At 42.9% G+C, this 23,863-nt stretch overlaps 1 protein-coding gene across 1 annotated transcript in view; it reads left to right on the top strand.

The window, feature by feature from the left end:
* Positions 1-23,863, top strand: part of LOC139606762 (fibroblast growth factor receptor-like 1) — a 58,029-nt gene that overhangs the window by 3,482 nt on the left and 30,684 nt on the right. Inside the window, exons 3-8 of the mRNA XM_071459094.1 lie at positions 20,523-20,792; positions 20,912-21,151; positions 21,269-21,469; positions 22,303-22,368; positions 23,574-23,618; positions 23,724-23,789. Coding sequence (XP_071315195.1) covers positions 20,523-20,792; positions 20,912-21,151; positions 21,269-21,469; positions 22,303-22,368; positions 23,574-23,618; positions 23,724-23,789 — 888 coding nt within the window. The remainder of the gene's footprint in view (positions 1-20,522; positions 20,793-20,911; positions 21,152-21,268; positions 21,470-22,302; positions 22,369-23,573; positions 23,619-23,723; positions 23,790-23,863) is intronic.

Below are 23,863 nucleotides of genomic sequence, written 5' to 3'. Positions count from 1 at the left end.
GGAAGAGAAAACAGTTACTGACACTGAGAGAGAGAGAGAGAGAGAGAGAGAGAGAGAGACATTCACTCTGACTGTCTCTCTCTCTCTCTCTCTCTCTCTCTTTCTCTCTTTTCTGTGTGTAATGGCAAAAGATCCATGGTCTGAGTTTTTCCTTTAACTCCCTGATTTCCTAGTATTTGCCATTGCTATTTGAGGGATGCAGTTGTCCAACTCACAGCCTTCCAAAAGATGAGTCCAAGATGATGATTGCGTTGAAACTTTATTTTAACATAAATAAATCAGGAAAAATAAATAAATATTGTGAAGTACAAATTACTCTGTGATGCCAATCATCTGATAGAAGCAATTCCAACTGAGGCCAAGGCTGAGGTTGATTGTTGGTCGACAGCTGTGTTGCTGTTCCCTACATTTCCCCATGCCCTGTGCCTACTTATAGCGCCATCACCACCTGTGGAGGGTGCACACTCAAACACAGAAATAAACACACAAATACCAACAAATAATGACCACTTAAATATGGCTCCTATACGCTGGCCCCCAATTGTTCTGCATAGAATCAATTACTTAAATCAATTAAATTAAGGAGCCATAGACTAAACTTTTAGCCTTCAATAATAAAGTAGACAAAGAAAATGTATACATTACACCCCTTTTGATGTCTGTGTCTTCAGAAAGACATTCTGTCATTCTTCTGTTTCCAGAATGCAGCACAGCTTGGATACCGGTCTATCAATAATTGAAGTTTTAGTCTGGAGCTTCACTGAGTGGACCAGTCCTCTTAAATCTGGCTTGGCCTCCAGTATTTGGCCTAGTGGCCATGACCCCTGAGGAGCTGTGGGGTCAACTACCAGAGCAATGTCTCCAACCTTGAAGTTCTTCTTTACTTTTACCCATTTCTACCTTTCGTGGAGCTGCAGCAGGTGTTCCTTTGTCCATCTATGCCAGAAAAGATTAGCCATGTACTGAACCTGTTTCCAGCGATGTCCGGCATAGGGTCAGATTTCAGAAAGGTTCCAGGAGGTAGAGTGGGTTTTGTTTTTAACAGGAGGATGTGGTTTGGAGTCAGCGGCTCCAGGTCATGTAGATCAGAGGTCATTAAGAATGGACTCTACCTCACAGAAAATGGTCTGTAGGCCTTCATCATTGATCATTTGCTGATGAAGGGTGGAGTTTAATATTTGACGGACAGATCTTATGAGCCTTTCCCAGACTCCACCATGGTGTGATGCTGCTGGGGGGTTAAAGCTCCGCTGGATTCCCTCAGGAAGCAGAGCACCTTGGATCTTCCTCTCATTAAGTGAACTCAGGGCTTTCTTAAGCGCTGCTTGAGCACCCACCAGATTAGTCCCATTATCAGATCTGATGTGTTTAACCTGACCTCTCCTGGAAATGAACCTTCTCAAAGCATGAATGCATGAGTCTGTGTCTAGTGAATAAGCAACTTCCAAATGTACGGTTCTGCTGGACATACAGGTAAACAGAACTCCATACCTTTTAACCAGACTCCTTCCTCATCTCACTTCAATTGGGCCAAAATAGTCCATTCCAACCTTGGTAAAAGGAGGGAGGTCAGGCAGGATTCTTTCCTGTGGCAAATCTGCCATCTTCTGCTCACCTAATTTGCCTCTCACACGCCGGCACACAGCACACGTTGAGAAGATCTTCCTTGCTACTGTGTTTCCCTTTAAAACCCAGCACTTCTTTCAAAGCTCCGACAGCATATGGTTTGTTCCACTGTGTCCGGAGTGTTCATGGATGTGTCTTAGTATGAGAAATGAAATGTGATCATCTTTGAGCAAAATACAAGGGTGTTTGAGCTCATCAGGCATTGCAGATCTATGCAGCCGGCCACCTACTCTTATGATGTCCTCATGAAGTATAGGGTCAAGCTAACAGATTTTGCTGTTCTTTTGCACTCTATGCTGAGATGTTTCCAGTGCCGCTATCTCAGCAGGGAAGGACTGCCTCTGAACATACAGTTGTGTGAAAAAGTGTTTGCCCCCTTCCTGATTTCTTATTTTTTTGCATGTTTGTCACACTTAAATGTTTCAGATCATCAAACAAATTTAAATATTAGACAAATCCAAACCTACATGGCCCTGTGTGAAAAAGTGATTGCCCCCCCCCCCTATTAAAACATAAATTAACTGTGGTTTATCACATCTTTGGAAAGCTGAGTTCAATTTCTCTAGCCACACCCAGGCCTGATTACTGCTACACCTGTTCTCAATCAAGAAATCACTTAAATAGGACCTGCCTGACAAAGTGAAGTAGACCAAAAGATCCTGAAAAGCTTGACATCATGCTGCGATCAAAGAAATTCAGAAACAACTGAGAAACAAAGTAATTGAGATCTATCAGTCTGGAAAAGGTTACAAAGCCATTTCTAAAGCTTTGGGACTCCAGCGAACCACAGTGAGAGCCATTATCCACAAATGGCAAAAACATGGAACAGTGGTGAACCTTCCCAGGAGTGGCCAACTGACCAAATTTACCCCAAGAGCGCAGTGACGACTCATCCAAGAAGTCACAAAAGACCCCAGAACAACATCCAAAGAACTGCAGGCCTCACTTGCCTCAATTAAGGTCAGTGTTCATGACTCCACCATAAGAAAGAGACTGGGCAAAAATGGCCTGCATGCCGGAGTTCCAAGATGAGAACCACTGCTGAGCAAAAAGAACATAAAGGCTCGTCTCAGTTTTGCCAGAAAACATCTTGATGATCCCCAAGACCTTTGGGAAAATACCCGTGGACTGACAAGACAAAAGTTGAACTTTTTGGAAGGTGTATGTCCCATTACATCTGGCGTAAAAGTAACATGGCATTTCAGAAAAGGAACATCATACCAACAGTAAAATATGGTGGTGGTAGTGTGATGGTCTGGGGCTGTTTTGCTGCTTCAGGACCTGGAAGACTTGCTGTGGTAAATGGAACCATGAATTCTGCTGTCTACCAACAAATCCTGAAGGAGAATGTCCGGCCATCTGTTCGTGACCTCAAGCTGAAGTGCACTTGGGTTCTGCAGCAGGACAATGATCCAAAACACACCAGCAAATCCACCTCTGAATGGCTTAAAAACAAAATGAAGACTTTGGAGTGGCCTAGTCAAAGTCCCGACCTGAATCCCATTGAGACACTGTGGCATGACCTTAAAAAGGCAGTTCATGCTTGAAAACCCTCCAATGTGGCTGAATTACAACAATTCTGCAAAGATGAGTGGGCCGAAATTCCTCCACAGTGCTGTAAAAGACTAATTGCCAGTTATCACAAACGCTTGATTTCAGTTGTTGCTGCTAAGGGTGGCCCAACCAGTTATTAGGTTTAGGGGGCAATCACTTTTTCACACAGGTATAAAAATCACACACAGGTATAAATCCAAACCCACCATGTAGGTTTGGATTTTTTTTTCCCCCTTAATATTAAAAACCTTCATTTAAAAACTGCATTTTGTGTTTACTTGTGTTATCTTTGTCTAATATTTAAATTTGTTTGATCTGAAACATTTAAGTGTGACAAACATGCAAAAAAAAAAAAAGAAATCAGGAAGGGGGCAAACACTTTTTCACACAACTGTAGGTGATGACTGACCTTTCTGCTTGTGAGAGGTCCTTCACTGTGAGGAACTGTCCACCAAGCTTAGTCCTGAAGGCTCTAAGTTCTGTGATCACCTTTTGGCTGCATGAGCGGGTTGTGATGTAACACATGGAAAGCTCCTTTCTCTTTCTCATGATCGACACCAACACATTCTTCAGCTTAACCCTTTGACACCTGAGCCTCAAAATGGCCACCCAGAGTCCTTTGCTTATTTTGACCATAAAAAGGTCAGAAAATGTCCTGTGAGTAAGTGCTTTTGTCCATGTCTCCAGAATACTTGGAACTTTCAATATCTGGCAGTTATTTTCAATGTACTGCATGGTCTAACACTGCAATAAGAGTTTAAATGAAGCGACAACACACAGAGGGAATTTGATTTTAGAGTTTTAGTAAAGAAAAAACACTGAAACTATACATGAATAACAGGTTTTCCATCCTAAATCTGAAATTTGAAAAGTATAGAACTATTTACAATATAATTTGTGAACTTACAATAAACCTGTAGTGCATAACAGACCATAATAATAAAACTATATACAGGGGTTGTTTCCCCACACAGGGCAGTTGCTCCTCTGGCTGCAGACACAGGCCCACATCACAGTCCTGACACCTCCAGGCAGTGCTCCTTTTACAGAGCTTGCAGCGCCGTCGCCCCACGCGGGCTCTGTCACACTGTGTGTGGCCCATATCGAGAGGGGGTTGGACACCTGGGGTGGGTTTGGGGTTGAACCTCGGTGGTTGAGGGACTCCATCATCAGGCTCTCCCTCGGTCTTCCACCTTTGATGACGCGGTGAGTGGCTATGGTCCCAGCACCATCACCGGAGCCTCCAGCATCCCCACGGCTTCTCCCTCTATGGCCCTGAATATGACCTTAGATAGATAGAACTTTATTCATCCCCGAAGGGAGATTCAATTATCTAATAGCTCATCGAAACATAAAAATGTGGTGGACACGTGCATGTAATAACACACACAGAATAATTTGTTACCCAAACAAGACTTGGTAACGTAACGTTGCACAATTCTAAACAAGTCACCACGCAATACAAGCGTCGATTTACACATACAATAACGTAAAGAAAGCAAAAACTAGATAAAGAAAAGTTAGAGAGAGCTTAATTCATTCAGAAATTCAACTTGGAAATTCAACTCGTCTAATGTTACCTTTCTTCGCCGGAGGTTGCTCCTTCGGTTGCTCCTTCGGTTGCTCCTTCGTCCTCAAACCCATCTGTGACCGTCCACGGAGGTTTATTTGCGCAGGAAGGCTGTTTTGCTGACATTTTTGATCAGTAATGTGCTGTATTACTCCACTCTGCTGTCTCTGTATTCGGGGCACTTTCCCGGTTTCATGATAGGAGCGGGAGTGAAATTACCATAATGACATCTATTGGAATTTTTCCGATCGCTCAAACCATTACAGTGTTATGGTAATCCAAAGTGCGCCTACGCCAATGTGTCGCCGACAACACACTCAGTTTTAAAGTGTTAAGGTACAATGCCACTGCTTTAAGCAGTCTCATCCAATCTGAGAAGAATGAAATAATTTGGTCTGTGGGAGTTTCAGTGTTCCTCACCACTGTGTGAACACAGCAGTATCTTTCTTAACCTCTGGATCATTCTGTAACATTGAGCCCTGTGCTCTTTCCATAGGCCAATCTTCCTCGGACTTCCACAGGAACTCAGGGGCATGTATCCATCTCCTTTGCTGCATGAATTTTACTGCACTCAGGCCTCTTAAGGCATCATCAGCAGGATTGTCATTGCCTCTCAGATATCTCCACTGAGACAGGTCTGTGTTGTCACGAATTAATGAAACTCCATTGGCTACATAGGTCTTAAACCTGGTGCGCTCATTTCCAATGTATCTGAGCAATGTTTGACTGTCAGTCCAGAAAACCGAGGGCTTTAAGTCAAGGTGTAATTCTTTCCTCAACGTTTTGTCCACTTTCACCAACAGTGCTGCAGCTGCCAGCTCCAGTCGGGGCACTGTGATGTGCTTTAAAGGAAGGACTCTGGACTGTCCTTGGATGAAGGTGAAATGCACAACGTTGTGAGTGTTAATCAGCCAAATGTAACTCACTGAGCCATAGCAATTTTCGCTGGCATCTGCAGTTGTGCACATTTTGTTGTTCCATAGTTCTGTGGCTTCAAACAACGAGCCACACTGAAATTTTTAATACTTTCCAAACTGTCCATCCAATCCATCCACTGATCCATTACAGCCTGGGGCAAAGGTTCATCCCAACCAAAACCTTTTTGACAGAGCCCCTGCAGAAACTGCTTGGCTGGAAGAATCAGGGGAAGGAAGCCAAGTGGATCAAAGATTGAGCTCACAGAAAGTATACCTCTGCAGGTATGTGGCTTTTGGCTGTGGTAAATGTTAAACTGGAAGTGGTCAGAATTTGCACACCATTGCAGTCCCAGCGCTCTTTCAATGGGGAGGCTGTCTTTATCAATATCCAGTGATTTAATTTCCTTTGCCCTTTGCTCTTGGGGAATGGAGGCTAGAACTGCTCGGCTATTGCTAACTCACTGAGTGAGCTGACCCACCCACCTGAGCCACCTTTACTGCATAATGCAGTTAGGTCCTTTACCAGCTGGATGGCTTCAGATTCCTTGGTGACTGACTTCACACAATCAGCCACATAAAAATTGTGTTTGACTGTTTCAGCCACCTGAGGGGAAAAGCAGCTTGCATTGTCGTCAGCTGTTTTTTGTAATGCAAAGTTTGCACAATTTGGAGAGGATACAGCACCAAATATGTGCACAAGCATACAATATTCTTTGGGGGCTTGACTGGTGTCACCTTGTGGCCACCACAAGAAGAGCAAATAGTCCACATCAGCTTTAGCCACTTTAACTTGATGAAACATTGATTTAATGTCAGCCATAACTCCAATGGGCTCTTTACGAAATCTCAAAATCACTCCTACAAGAGAATTAGTCAGATCAGGTCCTTGGGGCAGTTCTGTATTGAGGGATATGGTTTGGTAAGTGACTGCACAGTCAAAAACCACCCTGAGTTTCCTTTTCTTGGGATGGTACACCCCATGGTGTGGTACATACCAAACCTTTCCTGGTGGCTGTGCCAATTCTTCCTGTGGGACCTCCTCTGCAAAATTATTCTCAAAGATGTCATTGAGGAATGCAACATATTCCTGTTTGTATTGCTGATTCTTGTTCATTTTCCTCTTCAAGCTCTGCAGACACTGCTCTGCAATTTGCCGGTTGTTAGGCATGCTAACACTGTCTTTCCTGAAAGGTAACTTCAGACTGTAATATCTGTCTTGCAGGATGGCTTCACTGGCAATTTGTAAAAAACCTTTTTGTCTTCCACTGACATCTCAGCCTTTTCCTCAGATGCCACCTCATTTAAGTCCTGATTATACTGTGAGATCAGAAGCTTTTCCACACTTGCAACTGATATCCTGTTCACAGTCACATTCACTGCACTGCTGTCATCACCACCACTTCTTAGGGGCCCATTTACAACCCACCCTGATAGGGTTCTAACAGCATAAGGGCCCTCACCTTGGCTATTAATAACCTCCCATGGCTCTAATAATTTTGGAGCATTTGTTCCAATCAACAACTCCACCTTAGCACTGATACTGGGAAGTTTGACTTTTTTTTTTTAATTGAGATTTCAATTGCATATCAAACATTATGTCAAATGTACAAACATTTTCATTTATATCCCCTCGAACAGTCACTCATTCACACAGACAAAGAAAGGAAATGAATAAAATGGACAATGACAACAGACATCAAACAAATGGAAAATAAATACTAAAATAAATAATACTAAGAGCAAAAAAAATAAATGAATAAATAAATAAAATAAAATAAAAATATAATAAAAGGCAGGATCATTTCATAACCTGTTGTTCAGTCAGTGTTATCCGTTTCATTGGTCAAGAATGACATAAATGATTCCCAAATCCAAGCAAACTCCTCCTGTTTACCTTTAACAATGTATGTCTTTCTCTCCAGTCCAAGACAAGTCATCAACTCTTTCTTCCATATTGCCATTGATGGTGGTTCTACATTTTTCCAATATAGTGCAATCACTCTCCTTGCAGGGAGAAGTCCAAACTCAATCATTTTTGATTGCTTCTTTGTTCTGATGGAATTCTTGGGGTATATTCCAAGTATACAGACTGTTGACATCAAAGGAATGTTACACTTAACCATCCATGATAAACATTTAACTACATTTCCCAAAATACCAAAATCTTAGAGCATTCCCATAGGCAGTGAATCAGAGTTCAGTTCAATTCAATTCAATTCAATTCAATTCAATTCAATTCAATTCAATTCAATTCAATTCAATTCAATTTTATTTGTATAGCGCCAAATCATAATATACATTATCTCAAGGCTCTTTACAGGGTCAGGTCAAGACCTTACTTTGTTACAGAGAAAAACCCAACAGTTCCCACAAAGAGCAGCACTTGGCGACAGGGGGGAGGAAAAACTCCCTTTTAACAGGAAGAAACCTCCAACAGAACCGGGCTCAGGGTGGGCGGCCGTCTGCCTCGACCGGTTGGGTTTAGGTGAAGATAGAAAGAGGGGGAGGGGGAGGAGAGGGGAGAGAAGAGAGAGAGAGAGAGAGAGAGAGACCAGGAACAGCTGTGTAGGTAATGGTGTTATCAATAATAATGATAGATAACAGTGGTTAATAGTAAAGATGAGTAGTGGTGGATCTGGATCCTGCTGCTCCCGAGGCAGAGATACCTGCAGAATGAGGACAGAGAGAGGGAGAGAGAGGAGAAGCACAAACTACGGGAGAGAAAAGGAAACAAAGTTAATGGCATGAAGTCATCGAGAGAGAGAGGGGGAGAGAGACAGAAATAGGGAGAGAGCGCCCAGTGAATCATGGGAATCCCCCAGCAGTCTAGCTCTATAGCAGCATAACTAAGGGGTGGGTCAGGACATACCCGAGCCAGCCCTAACTATAAGCTTTACTAAACAAGACAGTTTTAAGCCTGATCTTAAAGGTAGAGAGGGTGTCTGCCTCCCGAACCCACACTGGGAGCTGGTTCCACAGGAGAGGAGCCTGATAGCTGAAGGCTCTGCCCCCCATTCTATTCTTACTAACTCTGGGAACCACAAGTTGACCTGCATTTAGAGAGCGAAGTGTCCTATTGGGAAAATAGGGAAGTATAAGCTCTCCAAGGTACGATGGTGCCTGACCATTAATGGCTTTGTAGGTGAGGAGGAGGATTTTAAATTCGATTCTGGATTTTACAGGGAGCCAATGCAGAGAAGCTAACACAGGAGAGACGTGATCTCGTTTCCTCGTTCCTGTCAGTACTCGTGCTGCCGCATTCTGGATCAATTGGAGGCTTTTTACTGAATTTTTGGGACATCCTGACAATAAAGAGTTACAGTAGTCCAGTCTTGAGGTAACAAATGCATGAACTAGTTTTTCAGCATCCTTTAGACATAGAATAGGTCTGATTTTAGCAATATTGCGCAGGTGGAAGAAGGCTGTCCTAGAGACTTGCTTTATATGTGAAGTAAAGGACAAGTCCTGGTCAAAAATGACACCACGGTTTCTGACTGTAGTACTGGAGGCCAAGGTAATGTCATCCAGAGTCAGTATATTATCACATAGTGTATCTCTGAGGTGTTTTGGGCCAATTACAATAACTTCAGTTTTGTCTGAATTTAAGAGTAAGAAATTACTGGTCATCCAGATTTTTATGTCCTTAAGACAGACCTGAAGCTTGGCTACCTGGTTAGTCTCACCTGGCTTCATGGATAAGTACAGCTGGGTGTCATCTGCGTAACAATGAAAATTCATCTGGTGCCTCCTAATAATGTTTCCTAGAGGAAGCATATATAGACTGAAGAGCATTGGTCCTAGCACAGAACCTTGTGGAACTCCATGACTGACTTTAGTTATGATAGAGGAGTCATTATTAACATGAACAAACTGGAGTCTATCTGACAGATATGACTTAAACCAGCTTAGTGCGGTTCCTTTAATGCCGACCATATGTTCTAGTCTCTGTAATAAAATCTTATGATCGATGGTGTCAAATGCAGCACTAAGATCTAGCAGGACAAGTACAGAGACAAGTCCATTGTCTGAAGCTATGAGGAGATCATTGGTAACCTTAACCAGAGCAGTTTCTGTGCTATGATGGACTCTAAAACCTGACTGAAAATCTTCAAACAAACCATTCCTGTGCAAATAATCACATAACTGGTTTGCAACGACCTTCTCAAGGATTTTGGAAATAAAGGGGAGGTTGGATATAGGTCTATAATTGGCTAAAACATGAGGATCAAGAGTAGGCTTTTTAAGTAGAGGTTTAATTACTGCAACTTTAAAAGCCTGCGGTACATAACCAGTTGATAAAGATAAGTTAATCAGACTTAATATAGAGGTGTCAAGTAAAGGAAAAACCTCTTTGAACAACCTTGTTGGAACAGGGTCAAGAAGACAAGTTGATGGTTTAGATAAAGAAACTGTTGAAGTGAGCTCAGAGAGATGTACAGGAGAGAAACAGTCAAAATATAAGCCAGTTACAGTTGACTCTGAGGCTGCTGAACTGGACAGTACATCTGAGCCAGCTGTGGGGAGGAGATGGTGAATTTTTTCTCTAACAGAGACAATTTTATCTGTAAAGAAGCTCATGAAGTCATTACAACTGAGGGCTAAAGGAACAGATGGGTCAACAGAGCTGTGGCTGTCTGTCAGCCTGGCTACAGTGCTGAACAGAAACCTGGGATTGTTCTCGTTTTCTTCTATCAATGATGAATAATAGGATGTTCTGGCTTTACGGAGGCTTTTTTTATACGCCAATAGGCTGTCTTTCCAAGCCTTTAAAGATTCTTCCAGGTTAGTAGAACGCCACTTCCTTTCTAGCTTCCTTAAATTTTGCTTTAAAGCTCTTGTTTCTGAGTTGTACCATGGAGCTAGCCTTCTCTGACTCACTACCTTCTTCCTCAGAGGGGCCACAGTATCTAGAGTTGCACGCAGTGAGGCTACAGTACTATCAACAAAATCATCAACCTGAGTGGATGTGAAGTTAAGAGAGCTGTTCCCTACTGCATTGATACATGGCAGTGGGCTCAGTACTGATGGGATCCTTTCTTTAAATTTGCTAACGGTATTGTCAGACAGACACCTGCTGTAATAGATTTTTCCCCAGATGCTGTGTAGTCCATGACTGAAAACTCAAATGTTAACAGAGAATGGTCAGATAAAAGAGGGTTTCTGGGAGAAACTGTTAGGTATTCAATGTCAATCCCATAAGTCAGAACCAGATCAAGGGTATGATTAAAAGAGTGAGTGGGTTCATTAACATGCTGAGAGAAGCCAATTGAGTCTAATAATGAATTGAATGCAATACTCAGGCTGTCACTTTCAACATCTACGTGAATGTTAAAATCACCCACTATAATGACTTTATCTGTGCTGAGAGCTAACTCAGATAAAAACTCTGAGAACTCAGATAAGAACTCAGAGTAAGGGGCAGGTGGACGATATACAGTAACTAGTAGGACTGGTTTTTGTGTCTTCCGGTTTGGGTGTGACAGACTAAGAATAAGGCTTTCAAATGAATTATGATTAACCTTAGGCTTAGGATTTATTAATAAATTGGAGTGATAAATGGCTGCCACCCCTCCTCCTCGGCCTGTGCTTCGAGGGATATGAACGTTAACATGAGTGGGGGGTGTTGATTCATTCAGACTAACATATTCATCCTGCTGCAGCCAGGTTTTAGTCAGACAGAGCAGATCAATGTTATGATCAGTTATCAGATCATTGACTAGTAGAGATTTAGATGAGAGTGATCTGATATTCAATAATCCACATTTAATTTTCCTGTTATTTGGTTCTGGAATAACAGTTGTGCTAATTTTTATTAGGTTTTCATGTCTAACTCCTCCTCTGTTCACTTTTGATTTATTATATTTAAATGTAGGTGGTCGGGGGACAGACACAGTTTTTAGGGGGTGAATGGCAGCGACTGCTCTAAGAGGCGCAGAGAAGAGTGTAAGACTGCGACTCTGCCTCCTGGTCTCAACTCTGGTTTGTCATGGCTTTGGCTTTCTAATAAACTCAGTGAAGTTTCTAGATAAGAGCGCAGCTCCATCCAGCGTGGGATGCATGCCGTCTCGTCTAATCAGACCAGGTCTTCCCCAGAAAGTCTGCCAGTTATCAACAAAGCCCACATCGTTAGCGGCACACCAGCTGATAACCAGCGGTTGAACGATGACAAGCAGCTGTACATGTCATCGCTGGTTAGGTTGGGGAGGGGCCCAGAGAAAACTACGGAGTCCGACATTGTTCCCTTTTCAGTCAGACATTTAACACGAACATCAGGTATGTTTGGGGAGATATGGTGAAGTTTTGCAGGGGTTATATAAACTCTCATTAACCACTTATACTCAATCAATTTTAAGCTTGTGTTAATTGAATTCTTTTGTGCTTTTAAACATGCTTTTCTCCAATCTTCTTCACTAATATCTTCTTGTGTGTCTGCTCTCCAAGCATTTAATTTATCTGATGCTGATTCTGTTGAGTACTTTGCTAAAAGGTTATAGAATCTAGATATGTGTTTTTTACCATTCAAATTATTAATCACTATTTCCTCAATAATCGATAGTGGGGGTGTGGCCATGAATGTCTTATGTTTTGATGCTATAAAACTTCTTAATTGCAAATATTTGAAAAAATGTTTTTGAGGAACTCCGTACAAAGTTGATCAAATCTGAGAAGGGTACCTTCAAAATAAAGGTCCGAAACTGTCCCAATTCCTTTCTCTGTCCATAATTTGAATCCCCCATCCAATCTACCAGGTTTGAATAGTCTGTTGCCCCAGATAGGAGTAAATTGTGACAAAGTTATTGTTTCATCAACAAAGTTATGTGCTACATACCATACTGATATTGTATTTTTAACAAAAGGGTTTCTTGTCTGTTTTTTCAGTGTCTTGATATCTGAGGAATATAAATACTGCTTTATGGGTAGATCTGACACTGATTTTTGTTCAATATTTACCCAAGCGGGTGGTGTGGATGAAGAAAAATAGTACATTGCAGAACTTAATTGGGTAGCCCAATAGTACCATTTCAGGTTTGGGACCCGAAGTCCTCCCCTTTCATAGGGCAAAAATAATAACTTGAGCTGGAGTCTACCCTTTCTATTGTTCCAAATGAATTGGCTAAATATATTATTTTTTTTTTTATGGAAGTTACTTGGTAATGGGAGTGGGAGTGCTTGGAAAAGATATATAAATTTGGGTATAATAGACATTTTAATAAGGTTTATACGACCAATCATGGATTTCAGCAATTTAGACCACCGGTCCAACTTTTCTGTCACTTCGTCTACCAGAGGGTTATAATTTATGGGGACAATGTTGCCAAGTTTTGGGGCAATCTTAATACCCAGATATTTAAATCCATCTTGTGTGGCCGTAAATGGTGTATTTATTTTGGGATTACGTCTTTCTTCTTCATTTAGAAATAACAGTACTGATTTAGATAGATAGATGACTTTATTCATCCCCGAAGGGAAATTAGTTAGTTAGTTAGATTTGTTTATTCTGTATCCGGAAAACTCGCCAAAGTTTTCAAGTAAATAATCAAATTTGGAATACTGCTCCTCAGGGTCGTTAAGAAAAAAATGATATCATCAGCATATAATGCTATATGATGCTCTATGTCCTAAATCCTGATGCCGGCTATATTCCTACGTGTCCTTACTGCGATCGCGAGAGGTTCTATTGCTAAAGTGAAAAGCAGAGGGGACAGAGGGCAGCCTTGCCTGGTTGAGCGAAATTGTATTATTAGTCAATATTTCTGCTTTTGGGTTTGTGGACAGTAATTGAATCCATTTGAGAAATGTTTCCATATCTAAACCATATCTAGGCAGCAGATCAAAAAGGTATTTCCATTCTATTCTATCGAATGCTTGACTAGCATCGACTGATAACATTGCAGTGTCTTTGGCATTATTTTTCTCAAACAGTACATTCAAAACTCTCCTGATGTTATGGAAGCCTTGTCGTTGTAATACAAAACCATTCTGATCATTACTGACCAACTGAGGAAGATATTGTTCTAACCTTTTAGAGGGAGCTTTGCATAATATTTTTGTATCACATCCTATTAAACTAATGGGCCTGAAAGATGAACAACTGGTTGGTGATTTGTCGGGTTTTAATATCACAGTTATCATAGCTAATCTTAACGATGGTGGAAGAGTTCCTGTTTTACATGATTCATTAAACATATCCAATAAAGGTTGCGCAAGTTTCTGTTTAAACTTCTTATAAAATTCTATAGGTATCCCATCAGGACCAGGTGCTTTCCCGCTGTTCATACTGCTCATGGCATCATAAAGATCCTCAACTGTTAATGCCCCGTCCAGTGCCTCCCTTTCATCTTCAGATAAGCTCTGGAACTGTAGCTGATCGAGAAATGCTTGTTGTTGTATAGCTCCTGCATATTCTGATTTGGATAACAGTTCATACAAGTTTCTGGAGGTAGCATTAATTTCAGTTGGGTCTGTTATTAAATCACCTGACATTGTCTTTATACTGTTAATTGTTCTTTCGGCTTCCATTTTCTTAATCCGCCAAGCCAGTAATTTGCTTGGCTTTTCACCCTGATCATAGTATGCTTGCTTGGTCCATAAGAGGTTTTTAGCAACTTTATCAGTTGTTCGTTTATTGTACTGAGCTCTCATTACTGTTAATTGTTGCTGTTTGTCCTCATCATTATTCTCATAAAGATCTAATTCTAGTGTTTTAATCTGTCTTTCCAATGTTTGTATTTCCTTTTTGTGCTGTTTAGTCTTTGAGCTTGTATATTTAATAATTTCTCCCCTTATATATGCTTTGAATGCTTCCCATCTTATACTGGCGGTTGTTTCATCCATGTTTAGTAGGAAATAGTTATCTATGCAGGTTCTTATGAATTTAAGAACGGATGGATCTTGTAACCAATATACCTGGAACCTCCATCTCTGATGTTGAGCAAATATGCCTAGGCATATTTCCATTGAGGCAGCTGCATGATCACTAATCACTATGCTGTCATACCAGCAGTTTGTGACATTAATAAGCAGTTCAACAGATATTAGGAAATAATCAATACATGAATATGTTTTATAAGTAGAATGAGTGAGAGATAAATTCTTTTTCTTTCTGTCTTAGATCTTTTATGAATTCAGTCAGCTTTCTCCTTGTCTGTACATGTGAGGTATCAGTTCCTGTAAGTCAATCCACTACTGGGTCTAACGTGCAATTAAAGTCACCCCCAAAAATATAGAGACCCTCTAAGGTGGAGACAGTCAACAGTAATTTTTCAAAAAAAGAAGGCATGTCCTCGTTAGGACCATAAATATTAATTAGGTTAACTTTACGTGACATAATGTTTCCTTGTGCAACCACATAAATACCCATTGGATTTTGAATAGTTTGAGTAATTTGGAATGGAACTGACTTGTGTACAAGGATAGCAAATACCTCGAGCATAATTATTATAAGAAGAATAAATCACTTGGCCTGGCCATCTTTTTTTCAGACAAGGTAGGTCTGAGGGCATAAAATGGGTTTCTTGTAAGAAAACGATTTTAGACCTGAGATGTTTCAACCTATTTATAACTTGCTTCAATTTAGTCACCGTTCCAACTGGTGATCTTAATTTCGGAATTATTCACAGACATAGTTTTTTGCCATTGGTAATATCTTCTGATATCCTGATAAGGTTATAGTTGCTGATTCTGCCAAAACCATACACAAATATATAACACACACTGGAGGGGAAAAGAAAAACCACAAGAACAACTAGAACAATGATAACCAAAACGAGAAAAAATCCACTCCCACCCTCTGGCATTTCCACTGAAATGCTCTCCCACACCCCCTTTAATAAACCAACTCTGGGGGATGCTGATCCACTATTGCTGAGGACCCTTGACCCTGGACAGAACAGCCATAAGTCCAAACAACCATAATGTCTCCTCTTAACATTAACCCCTTTCTCTGTTCTCAGTTAAAGCCAAAAAAAAGATTGCATTAAACAATGCTGTATTAGAAATAATGTTGGCTTATATGTTGCACCACAGAAAATAATACAATAAAATAATTTAGAAAAATGATCCTGATTTTTATCATGTTCCCTTATTTGAAATTCTAATCCCATCTAAAAGTTTGAACCACTCCTTATCTTTTCAGTATAACATTTAGTGACACTATCACAAAGAAACAGTGTTTATTAGTCTCTGTATATCATTTATGATACCTGACTCAGCTGTTGTTATTCTTCTTGGTGCATTCAATGTCCGTTGTAACTTCAGGAACTGTGTATCACGTCCTGTACAGTCTTTATGCAGATCGTGTTATGCCTTGGTGGAACCTCTCGGCTGCTTGTGGCGTTGAAAAGAGATTAATTCTTCCATTGTGAAGCACTCTCAATTTACAAGGATTATGTTGAAATCCTCGGAAATTTCCCAAGGTCACAAACTGCTTCACAACTGGGGCAAATTCTCACCGAATACGGACCATTTCTGCAGACAGATCCTGAGAGAAAGACAGCTTGCTGTCGCCGTGCATGAGTTCTCGCTTCCTTGCTTCATGATACACAAATTCCTTCTCCTGAAACTTCAAAAAGCGGACAAGAACTGCTCGGTTCTGGTTAGGTTTGGCCGGTGCCAGTGTGCAATGAACTTGCTCCAGAGTGAAAGTTTTATCAGGACAGCCGAGCCATCGCGGTAGCATGTCATTAACAAAGTCGAAGAGTGACTTACTTCCTTCAGCTTGTTCACGTAGACCAAAAAGCCGCAGGTTCTTTCTTCTGCCTCGATTTTCCAGATCTTCTGTTTTTGATTCAAGATAGGCAATTCGTTTAGTGGCTGAGGCTAGTGCCCCTTGAGTGTGCTGCAGCTTGTCTTCTGTTGTTGCTATACGTGTTTCTGCCTCTCCAATACATGTTGTATTTGCAACCACTTCTTGTTCTACGTTTGAAAGTTTGCTTTCAATCGCCACAATTGAGTTTGCCACATCCGACAGACGGTTATCAATATTGTCCAATTTTGATCCAAAGTCCGAGCGAAGGGACTTCAACTCCGCTAGCACATCAGCTACATTTGCCATGCTGCTAACTTCATTAGCCACCGTCGTTGCCGGAGAAGTTGTCTCAACGATGTTTGCCTTGCGTGCTTTGGTGAAAATGTCATAGGGTTTCGATTCGGGTGCTTCTGACATATCCAGAGCCGCATTGTTTGCTCAAAATTGTCGGTGCGTTTGTGGGGTTTTTCTAAAGTTTGTGTTCGGCTGTGTGGAGCTTTCAGGCTATGCCGCCATCTTGATCCCGGTCCCACATGACTCCCGGGAAGTTTGACTTTACTTAAATATGACCGCTGTGCCTAGTCAGTCTGTTTGGGAATGCTGTGTGGGGTGACTGGCATTTCTTTCTGAGTGAAAACTGTCAGAAGAGGCAAGAAGTTGTTGCTGTCCAGTGCTGAAACTTCAATACCAGATAACACGTGAGATGGAATAATTTTCTTCTGACTCATTGTACTTAGCAGGATGTGTGTTTTTTTACCTTTCAGGTTGAGCCGAGACATAATTGTTTCAGAGCAGAAGGTAGCAGTAGATCGAGGATCCAGGAGAGCATATACTTGGAGGATTTGACTATCTTTTGATGCTTTAACCTGCACAGGGTCAATGGACAGCACATTATCTTGGTCTCCAGCCCCTATATAGCCACATAACTCAGCTGATGCACTGCCCTCCTTACCAGTGAGCCGTTCAGTCTCTTTAACTGTCCCATCCTTGGTATCAATGTGCAGGACACTTGGGTTAGGGTTAGGGTTACAGGCCACTGCATCCTCCAGGTCTTTAACAGGTGCTGTTTCTGCTTCGTCAGAACTTGCCATCTTTATAATAATCAAACGTCAAAAAACTTGTCAAAAGTTCAGAACAATCTCTTGTTCTGTCAAATGTTCACTTTTCTCAAAATTTAAATTTCTTTCATAACAAGCGGCGTTCTCACTCCTGGCCATTGTTTGGCCGCCTCGTAAAGTTGAGAAAATAAAGATATCAGTTCATTAACACAAAACTGTGATGAAATTTGTTTCTGTAGGCTTCAGTTAATATTTTCAAATTAATAATCCCTCCACCATATGAACTTAAACAGCATATATCTCCCAGTGTTTCTTTTTTTTTTCATTCTTTGTTCGCTTTGCGCACGCCAAGTCGGCGTTTCCTTTGTCTTTGTTCCTTCGATTTTTTTGGTCACTCCAAAGATTTTCCAATGAGACGCCACAGCGAGTCATCGACGAATTGTAATGGCAAAAGACCCATGGTCTGAGTTTTTCCTTTAACTCCCTGGTTTCCTAGTATTTGCCATTGTTATTTGAGGGGTGCAGTTGTCCGACTCACAGCCTTCCAAAAGATGAGTCCGGCTTTTAATAGAGCCAGTGCTGCCGCTGACACTTCCCGCTACCAGAATCAGTCTGTCTAACGCACCTCTGTTCACCAGTGACTGAGCAGAGAGCTTCTAGACAAGGGAAGGTGGTGTCCCCCATTAAAAAGATGGTGTCTGGGTGTAGGTCTCCTCTGCTGAGACACATGGTTTCTCACAGGAGGCAGCTCCACCTGATCCTCAACCTCCGCTTCCATGTCAGAGTCGATGACTGTGATTATAGTCTGTTCGCTGCCGCGGAGCCAAGAACCGGACCGGACTGGGCCCGGTACCTGCACAGGCCTGAGATGAGTAGAGCCGGAACAGGTGTAGTGAGGGGAAAACAGGGAGTGAGTGGGCAACAGGTAGTTAGGAAGGTAAGTCAGCTGGGGTAGCTGGGGCTCAGGCAGGTGAGGTGAGACAGATGAAACTTGTGTCAGACAGAGCAGGTCAGTGGAAATATAAAACTGGTGACACTTGTGGTGGACAGGTAGGTCAGGTGAGTGAGGCAGGTGAAGCAGGTGGAGCTGTGGAGATGATGCAGCAGAAGCCTGTGTGAACGTGGGCAGACAGACAGGCAGACAGTCAGATAGACAGGCAGGCAGGCAGGCAGGCAGGCAGTCAGACAGACAGACAGTAAGTGAGTCAGACAGACAGCAAGACAGACAGACAGACAGTCAGATAGACAGGCAGCAGTGACAGTGAGTGCTGGGTCTGTGATCACAGTGACCTGTCTCATTCTCAGAGGTCAGACAAGAGCTGGTGGGGGTTTCTCCCTGGTGTGTGATTCAGTGTGTTGAACTTATCATAGAGCTCGTTCAGCCTGTCAGGGAGGGAGGCATCATGGCCTCCACTTGTGATGTTTTATAATCTGCTGTGGCCTGATCTCCAGTCATGTGCATGTCTCTGGAGTCACAGAACTTGCCTTTGATTTTTTTCCGTGTATGCCAGTGTAGCCTTCCTGATGGCCTGGGAGAGGTAATTTCTAGCTGACCTGAGGGCTGCTTTGTCACCTGATCTGAAGGCAGCATCCCATATCTTATCCTTTTCCGTTCCTCTGATGTCATCCTCGGCTTCTGGTTTGCCCGAGTTATGATGGTTTTAATGACTGTGACGTCTTTGATACACTTTTCAATGTAGCCAGCCACTGATACAGTGAATTCCTCAATGTCAGTGAGGGAGTCGTGTGGTTGCCTCTCTGAACATACTCCAATCAGTGCAGTCAAAGCAGTCCTGAGGTGCTGAGGTTGCACCTCTGGCCAGACTCTGATCTGCTTGTGTACAGTCTTAATGTAGGCTGTAAAAAGCATGACAGATATATGATCCGAGTGTCCCAGGTGGGGATGGGGGGCAGCTTTGTAGGCTTCCTTGATGTTGGTGTACGCTAGGGCCAATATGTTAGCCTCTCTGGTTGGGAAGTGATGTGCAGGTGAAATTTGGGCAGAACAGTATTTAAACTGTTATGACTGAAGTCGCCAGCAACCACAATGAAACTGTCAGATGGGCAGTCTGTAGCTCACTGGCGGCACTGTAGAGCTGATGCGCTGCCTCTTTAGGCTTTTCACAATCAGAAATTCCACTAGTTGTGAACAGTGGGTTGTCACAACGTCACTGTTTCTGCACCACATATTGTTAATGTATACACACAGTCCTCCATCTGGGGTTTTATCGGAGCCCTCTGCACTCCTGTCAACACGAATGATGCCAACCTGTCCAGCTGGATTACTACGTGGGAGATGTGGCAGTGCAGCCAGGTTACCCTCAGCACAAGAACACAGCAGTCTCCTGTGTGTTCTCCTCCTCCGTAATCAAAAGTCTGTAGTCCCCCACAGTCTTTCCAAGATTACACTTTATGGATAACAGCGTCTCATGTTCATACATGAGTCGCTCAGGACAAACACAACGATAATATACACTAACTGGACCTAGAGGACAGAAGTGCAGGAGACTCACCCTGTTTTTTAGCTTTTAACTGGTGTTTTTAACCTTTTTAGTGTTGTTGTCTTCTCTGCTGCTGTTTTTATTGGTGGAGACGACAAAACAAAAAGGACAAATCCAAAAAAACAACTAATAAACTTTCTAATAGGTGAAGCTAAATTAGCAATCTACCCGACTGGCAGAGACAGATTGCAGGCAGAGCCTAAATGTGACCACATGACCTTGTGGAGGTTCAACATTAAAGCCAGACTGAGGCTGGAGTTCAGCTTCCACAAGGTCATGAGGAATATCGAGGGTTTTAAAGAGCAGTGGGGGAGTGAGCACGTTTTATGTTGAGTGACTGATCAGGGAGAAAGTTTACTGCTTGTCACATCTGAGGGGTGAAAACCTGACTGTTAATATGATTATAGAGAAAATGTAAATAAAGTATTTTTATAAAAATCAAAATCAATCTCTCTCTCTCTCTCTGTCTCTCTCTCTGACTGTCTCTCTCTCTCTGTCTCTCTCTCTCTCTCTCTCTCTCTCTCTCTCTCTCTGACTGTCTCTCTCCAGTCTCTCTCTCTCTCAGTCCAAACCTTCAGCAGTTCTTCTTTAGAGACTCAGTGTCTCTGAGTTGTGTTGGTGATGGACAGACAGCAGATGGACAGACAGTGAAGAGGACCACAGGAGGACAGACTGATCCATGTGGATCAGGATTTGGGACCTTTGATGGTTCCTCCTGCACCGTCCCAGTTCTCTCTCCATCAGACTCTGGAGTTTACTGGTGTGAAACCAGTTCAGGACAGAGCAGCCTCCAGGTCAACATCAGTGTGACTAGTTCAGGTGAGTAGATCCACCTGCTGCTTGTGTCTGACTCTGGTCTGTTGGTGTAACTCTCTGTATATGACTCTGGTCTGTTGGTGTGACTCTGTCTGTATATGACTCTGGTGTCTGTTGTTCAGCTCGTTTGATCCTGGAGATCCCTGCACTTCCTGTGCTGACAGGAAGTGATGTCACTCTACGCTGTAGAAACAAAGACAAGAAAAGAGTCAAGGCTTTTTTCTTCAGGGGTGGTGTCCACCTTGGATCTGGACCTGATGGAGGATTTACCATCAGTAGAGTCCAGCAGTCTGATGAAGGTCTCTACTCCTGTTCTACTGATAAGCTTGGATTATCTCCTCACAGCTGGCTGAGGGTCAGAGGTCAGGACACTGACATCACTTCCTGTTTCTATGTCATTTTAAGGATATGAACTAACCTGCTGACCTGATGATAAACTGATCACTGCTCTGAACCAGATTCTCCTCCTGTCTCCACAGATCCTCCTCCTCCTCCTCCATCTCTTCCTCCTCTTCCTCCTCCATCTCCTCCTCCTCCTCCTCCTCCTCATCCTCATCCTCCTCCTTCCTCTCCTTCTACCTCCTCCCTCCCTGTCCCAGTTATAGCAGCCCTGGTTCCTGTGGTTGTCCTGGTTCTCCTGGTTCTGGGTGTTCTTGTGCTGTGGAGGAGGAAACACAAAGGTATGAAGGTGATGGTGTGGGGGTGTGATGGTGTGATGTTGTGATGGTGTGGTGGTGTGATGGTGTGGTGGTATGGGGGTGTGATGGGGTGGGGGTGTGATGGTATGCTGGTGTGGGGTTGTGGGGAGGTGATGGTGTAGGGGTGTGATGGGGTGGGGGTGTGGTGGTGTGATGGTGTGGGGGTGTGATGGGGTGGGGGTGCGATGGTGTGATGGTGTGGTGTGTGGTGTGTGGGGGTGTGATGGTGTGGGGGTGTGATGGGGTGGGGGTGCGATGGTGTGATGGTGTGTGGTGTGTGGGGGTGTGATGGTGTGGGGGTGTGATGGTGTGGGGGTGTGATGTTGTGTGGGTGTGATGGTGTGGGGGTGTGGGGGTGTGATGGTGTGATGATGTGATGTTGTGTGGGTGTGATGGTGTGGGGGTGTGATGGTGTGGGGGTGTGATGTTGTGTGGGTGTGATGGTGTGGGGGTGTGGGGGTGTGATGGTGTGATGATGTGATGTTGTGTGGGTGTGATGGTGTGGGGGTGTGGGGGTGTGATAGTGTGATGGTCCTGCAGGTTAATGATCCACGACACAAACTGGTTTCATCAACATCACACTGAGTCCAGCTCAGTCTCAGACCTGGATCCGGTGGACCCCCTTTGGGATGTGGTAGAACAGGAGACCTGCAGCATGAATGTGATGCAGTCATGTCAACATCTGGATCCAGAGTTTCAGAAGATAGTCTCACATCTGGATCCAGGACCTGAGGAGCTGCAGAGTCAGTGTGGTGTTCCTAATAAACTGATCACTGAGGGTCTGTGTTTACACACATCTGCTCTGTGTCTCACAGGAACAGAAGAGGTCACCTATGGTCAGGTGGTCATCAGAGGTCAGAGGTCAGCTGGCAGGAGCACTGGTAACTGTGACAACCCCACCACACACACACACACACACACACACACACACACACACACACACATAATATAAGTCAGAACTGCTGTATATACTATTGACTGTTATTGTGAAAAAAATAAAAATAAAAAATAATAATAATAACATTAACAAAGACTGGGAGCTGGTTCCACAGGAGAGGAGCCTGATAGCTGAAGGCTCTGCCCCCCATTCTACTCTTACAAACTCTGGGAACCACAAGTTGACCTGCATTTAGAGAGCGAAGTGTCCTATTGGGAAAATAGGGAACTATAAGCTCTCCAAGGTACGATGGTGCCTGACCATTAATGGCTTTGTAGGTGAGGAGGAGGATTTTAAATTCTATCCTGGATTTTACAGGGAGCCAATGCAGAGAGGCTAACACAGGAGAGATGTGATCTCGTTTCCTAGTTCCTGTCAGTACTCGTGCTGCCGCATTCTGGATCAATTGGAGGCTTTTTACTGAATTTTTGGGACATCCTGACAATAAAGAGTTACAGTCGTCCAGTCTTGAGGTAACAAATGCATGAACTAGTTTTTCAGCATCCTTTAGACATAGAATGGGTCTGATTTTAGCAATATTGCACAGGTGGAAGAAGGCTGTCCTACAGACTTGCTTTATATGTGAAGTAAAGGACAAGTCCTGGTCAAAAATGACACCAAGGTTTCTGACTGTAGCACTGGAGGCCAAGGTGATGTCATCCAGAGTCAGTATATTATCACATAGTGTATCTCTGAGGTGTTTTGGGCCAATTACAATAACTTCAGTTTTGTCTGAGTTTAAGAGTAAGAGATTACTGGTCATCCAGGTTTTTATGTCCTTAAGACTCACCTGAAGCTTGGCTACCTGGCTAGTCTCACCTGGCTTCATGGATAAGTACAGCTGGGTGTCATCTGCGTAACAATGGAAATTCATCTGGTACCTCCTAATAATGTTTCCCAGAGGAAGCATATATAGACTGAAGAGTATTGGTCCTAGCACCAAACCTTGTGTAACTCATGACTGACTTTAGTGATGATAGAAGAGTCGTTATTAACATGAACAAACTGAATCTGTCTGATTCCGTTTGACTTAACCAGCTTAGTGTGGTTCCTGATGACATGTTCTAGTCTCTGTAACAGGATCTAATGATTGAGTTTAATCATCAGCAGCAACAGCCACAGTGACACTGTTGTGTGTCTGTGTTTCAGCTCAGCCGTCTGATCCAGAAGTTGTGTATTCATCAGTGAGAGCAGGTGAGTCAGTTACACACTGTGTGTGTGTGTGTGTGTGTGTGTGTGTGTGTGTGTGTGTGTGTGTGTGTGTTTCTCAGTCACACACATCTGTTCTGTTTCACACAGGAACTGAGGAGGTCACCTATGGTCAGGTGGTCATCAAAGGTCAGAGGTCAGCTGGCAGGAGCACTGGTAACCATGACAACCCCACCACACACATTATAATTAAACCAACAGTGACACAGCAACAGACACAGTGACACTGT

The sequence above is a fragment of the Trachinotus anak genome, unplaced genomic scaffold (assembly GCF_046630095.1).
Source record: "Trachinotus anak isolate AG129_WGS33_773 ecotype Australia unplaced genomic scaffold, CSIRO_AGI_Tana_v1 ptg000023l, whole genome shotgun sequence".
In the NCBI taxonomy this organism is placed as follows: Eukaryota; Metazoa; Chordata; class Actinopteri; order Carangiformes; family Carangidae; genus Trachinotus; species Trachinotus anak.
This window is presented reverse-complemented; position numbering and strand designations above follow the sequence as displayed.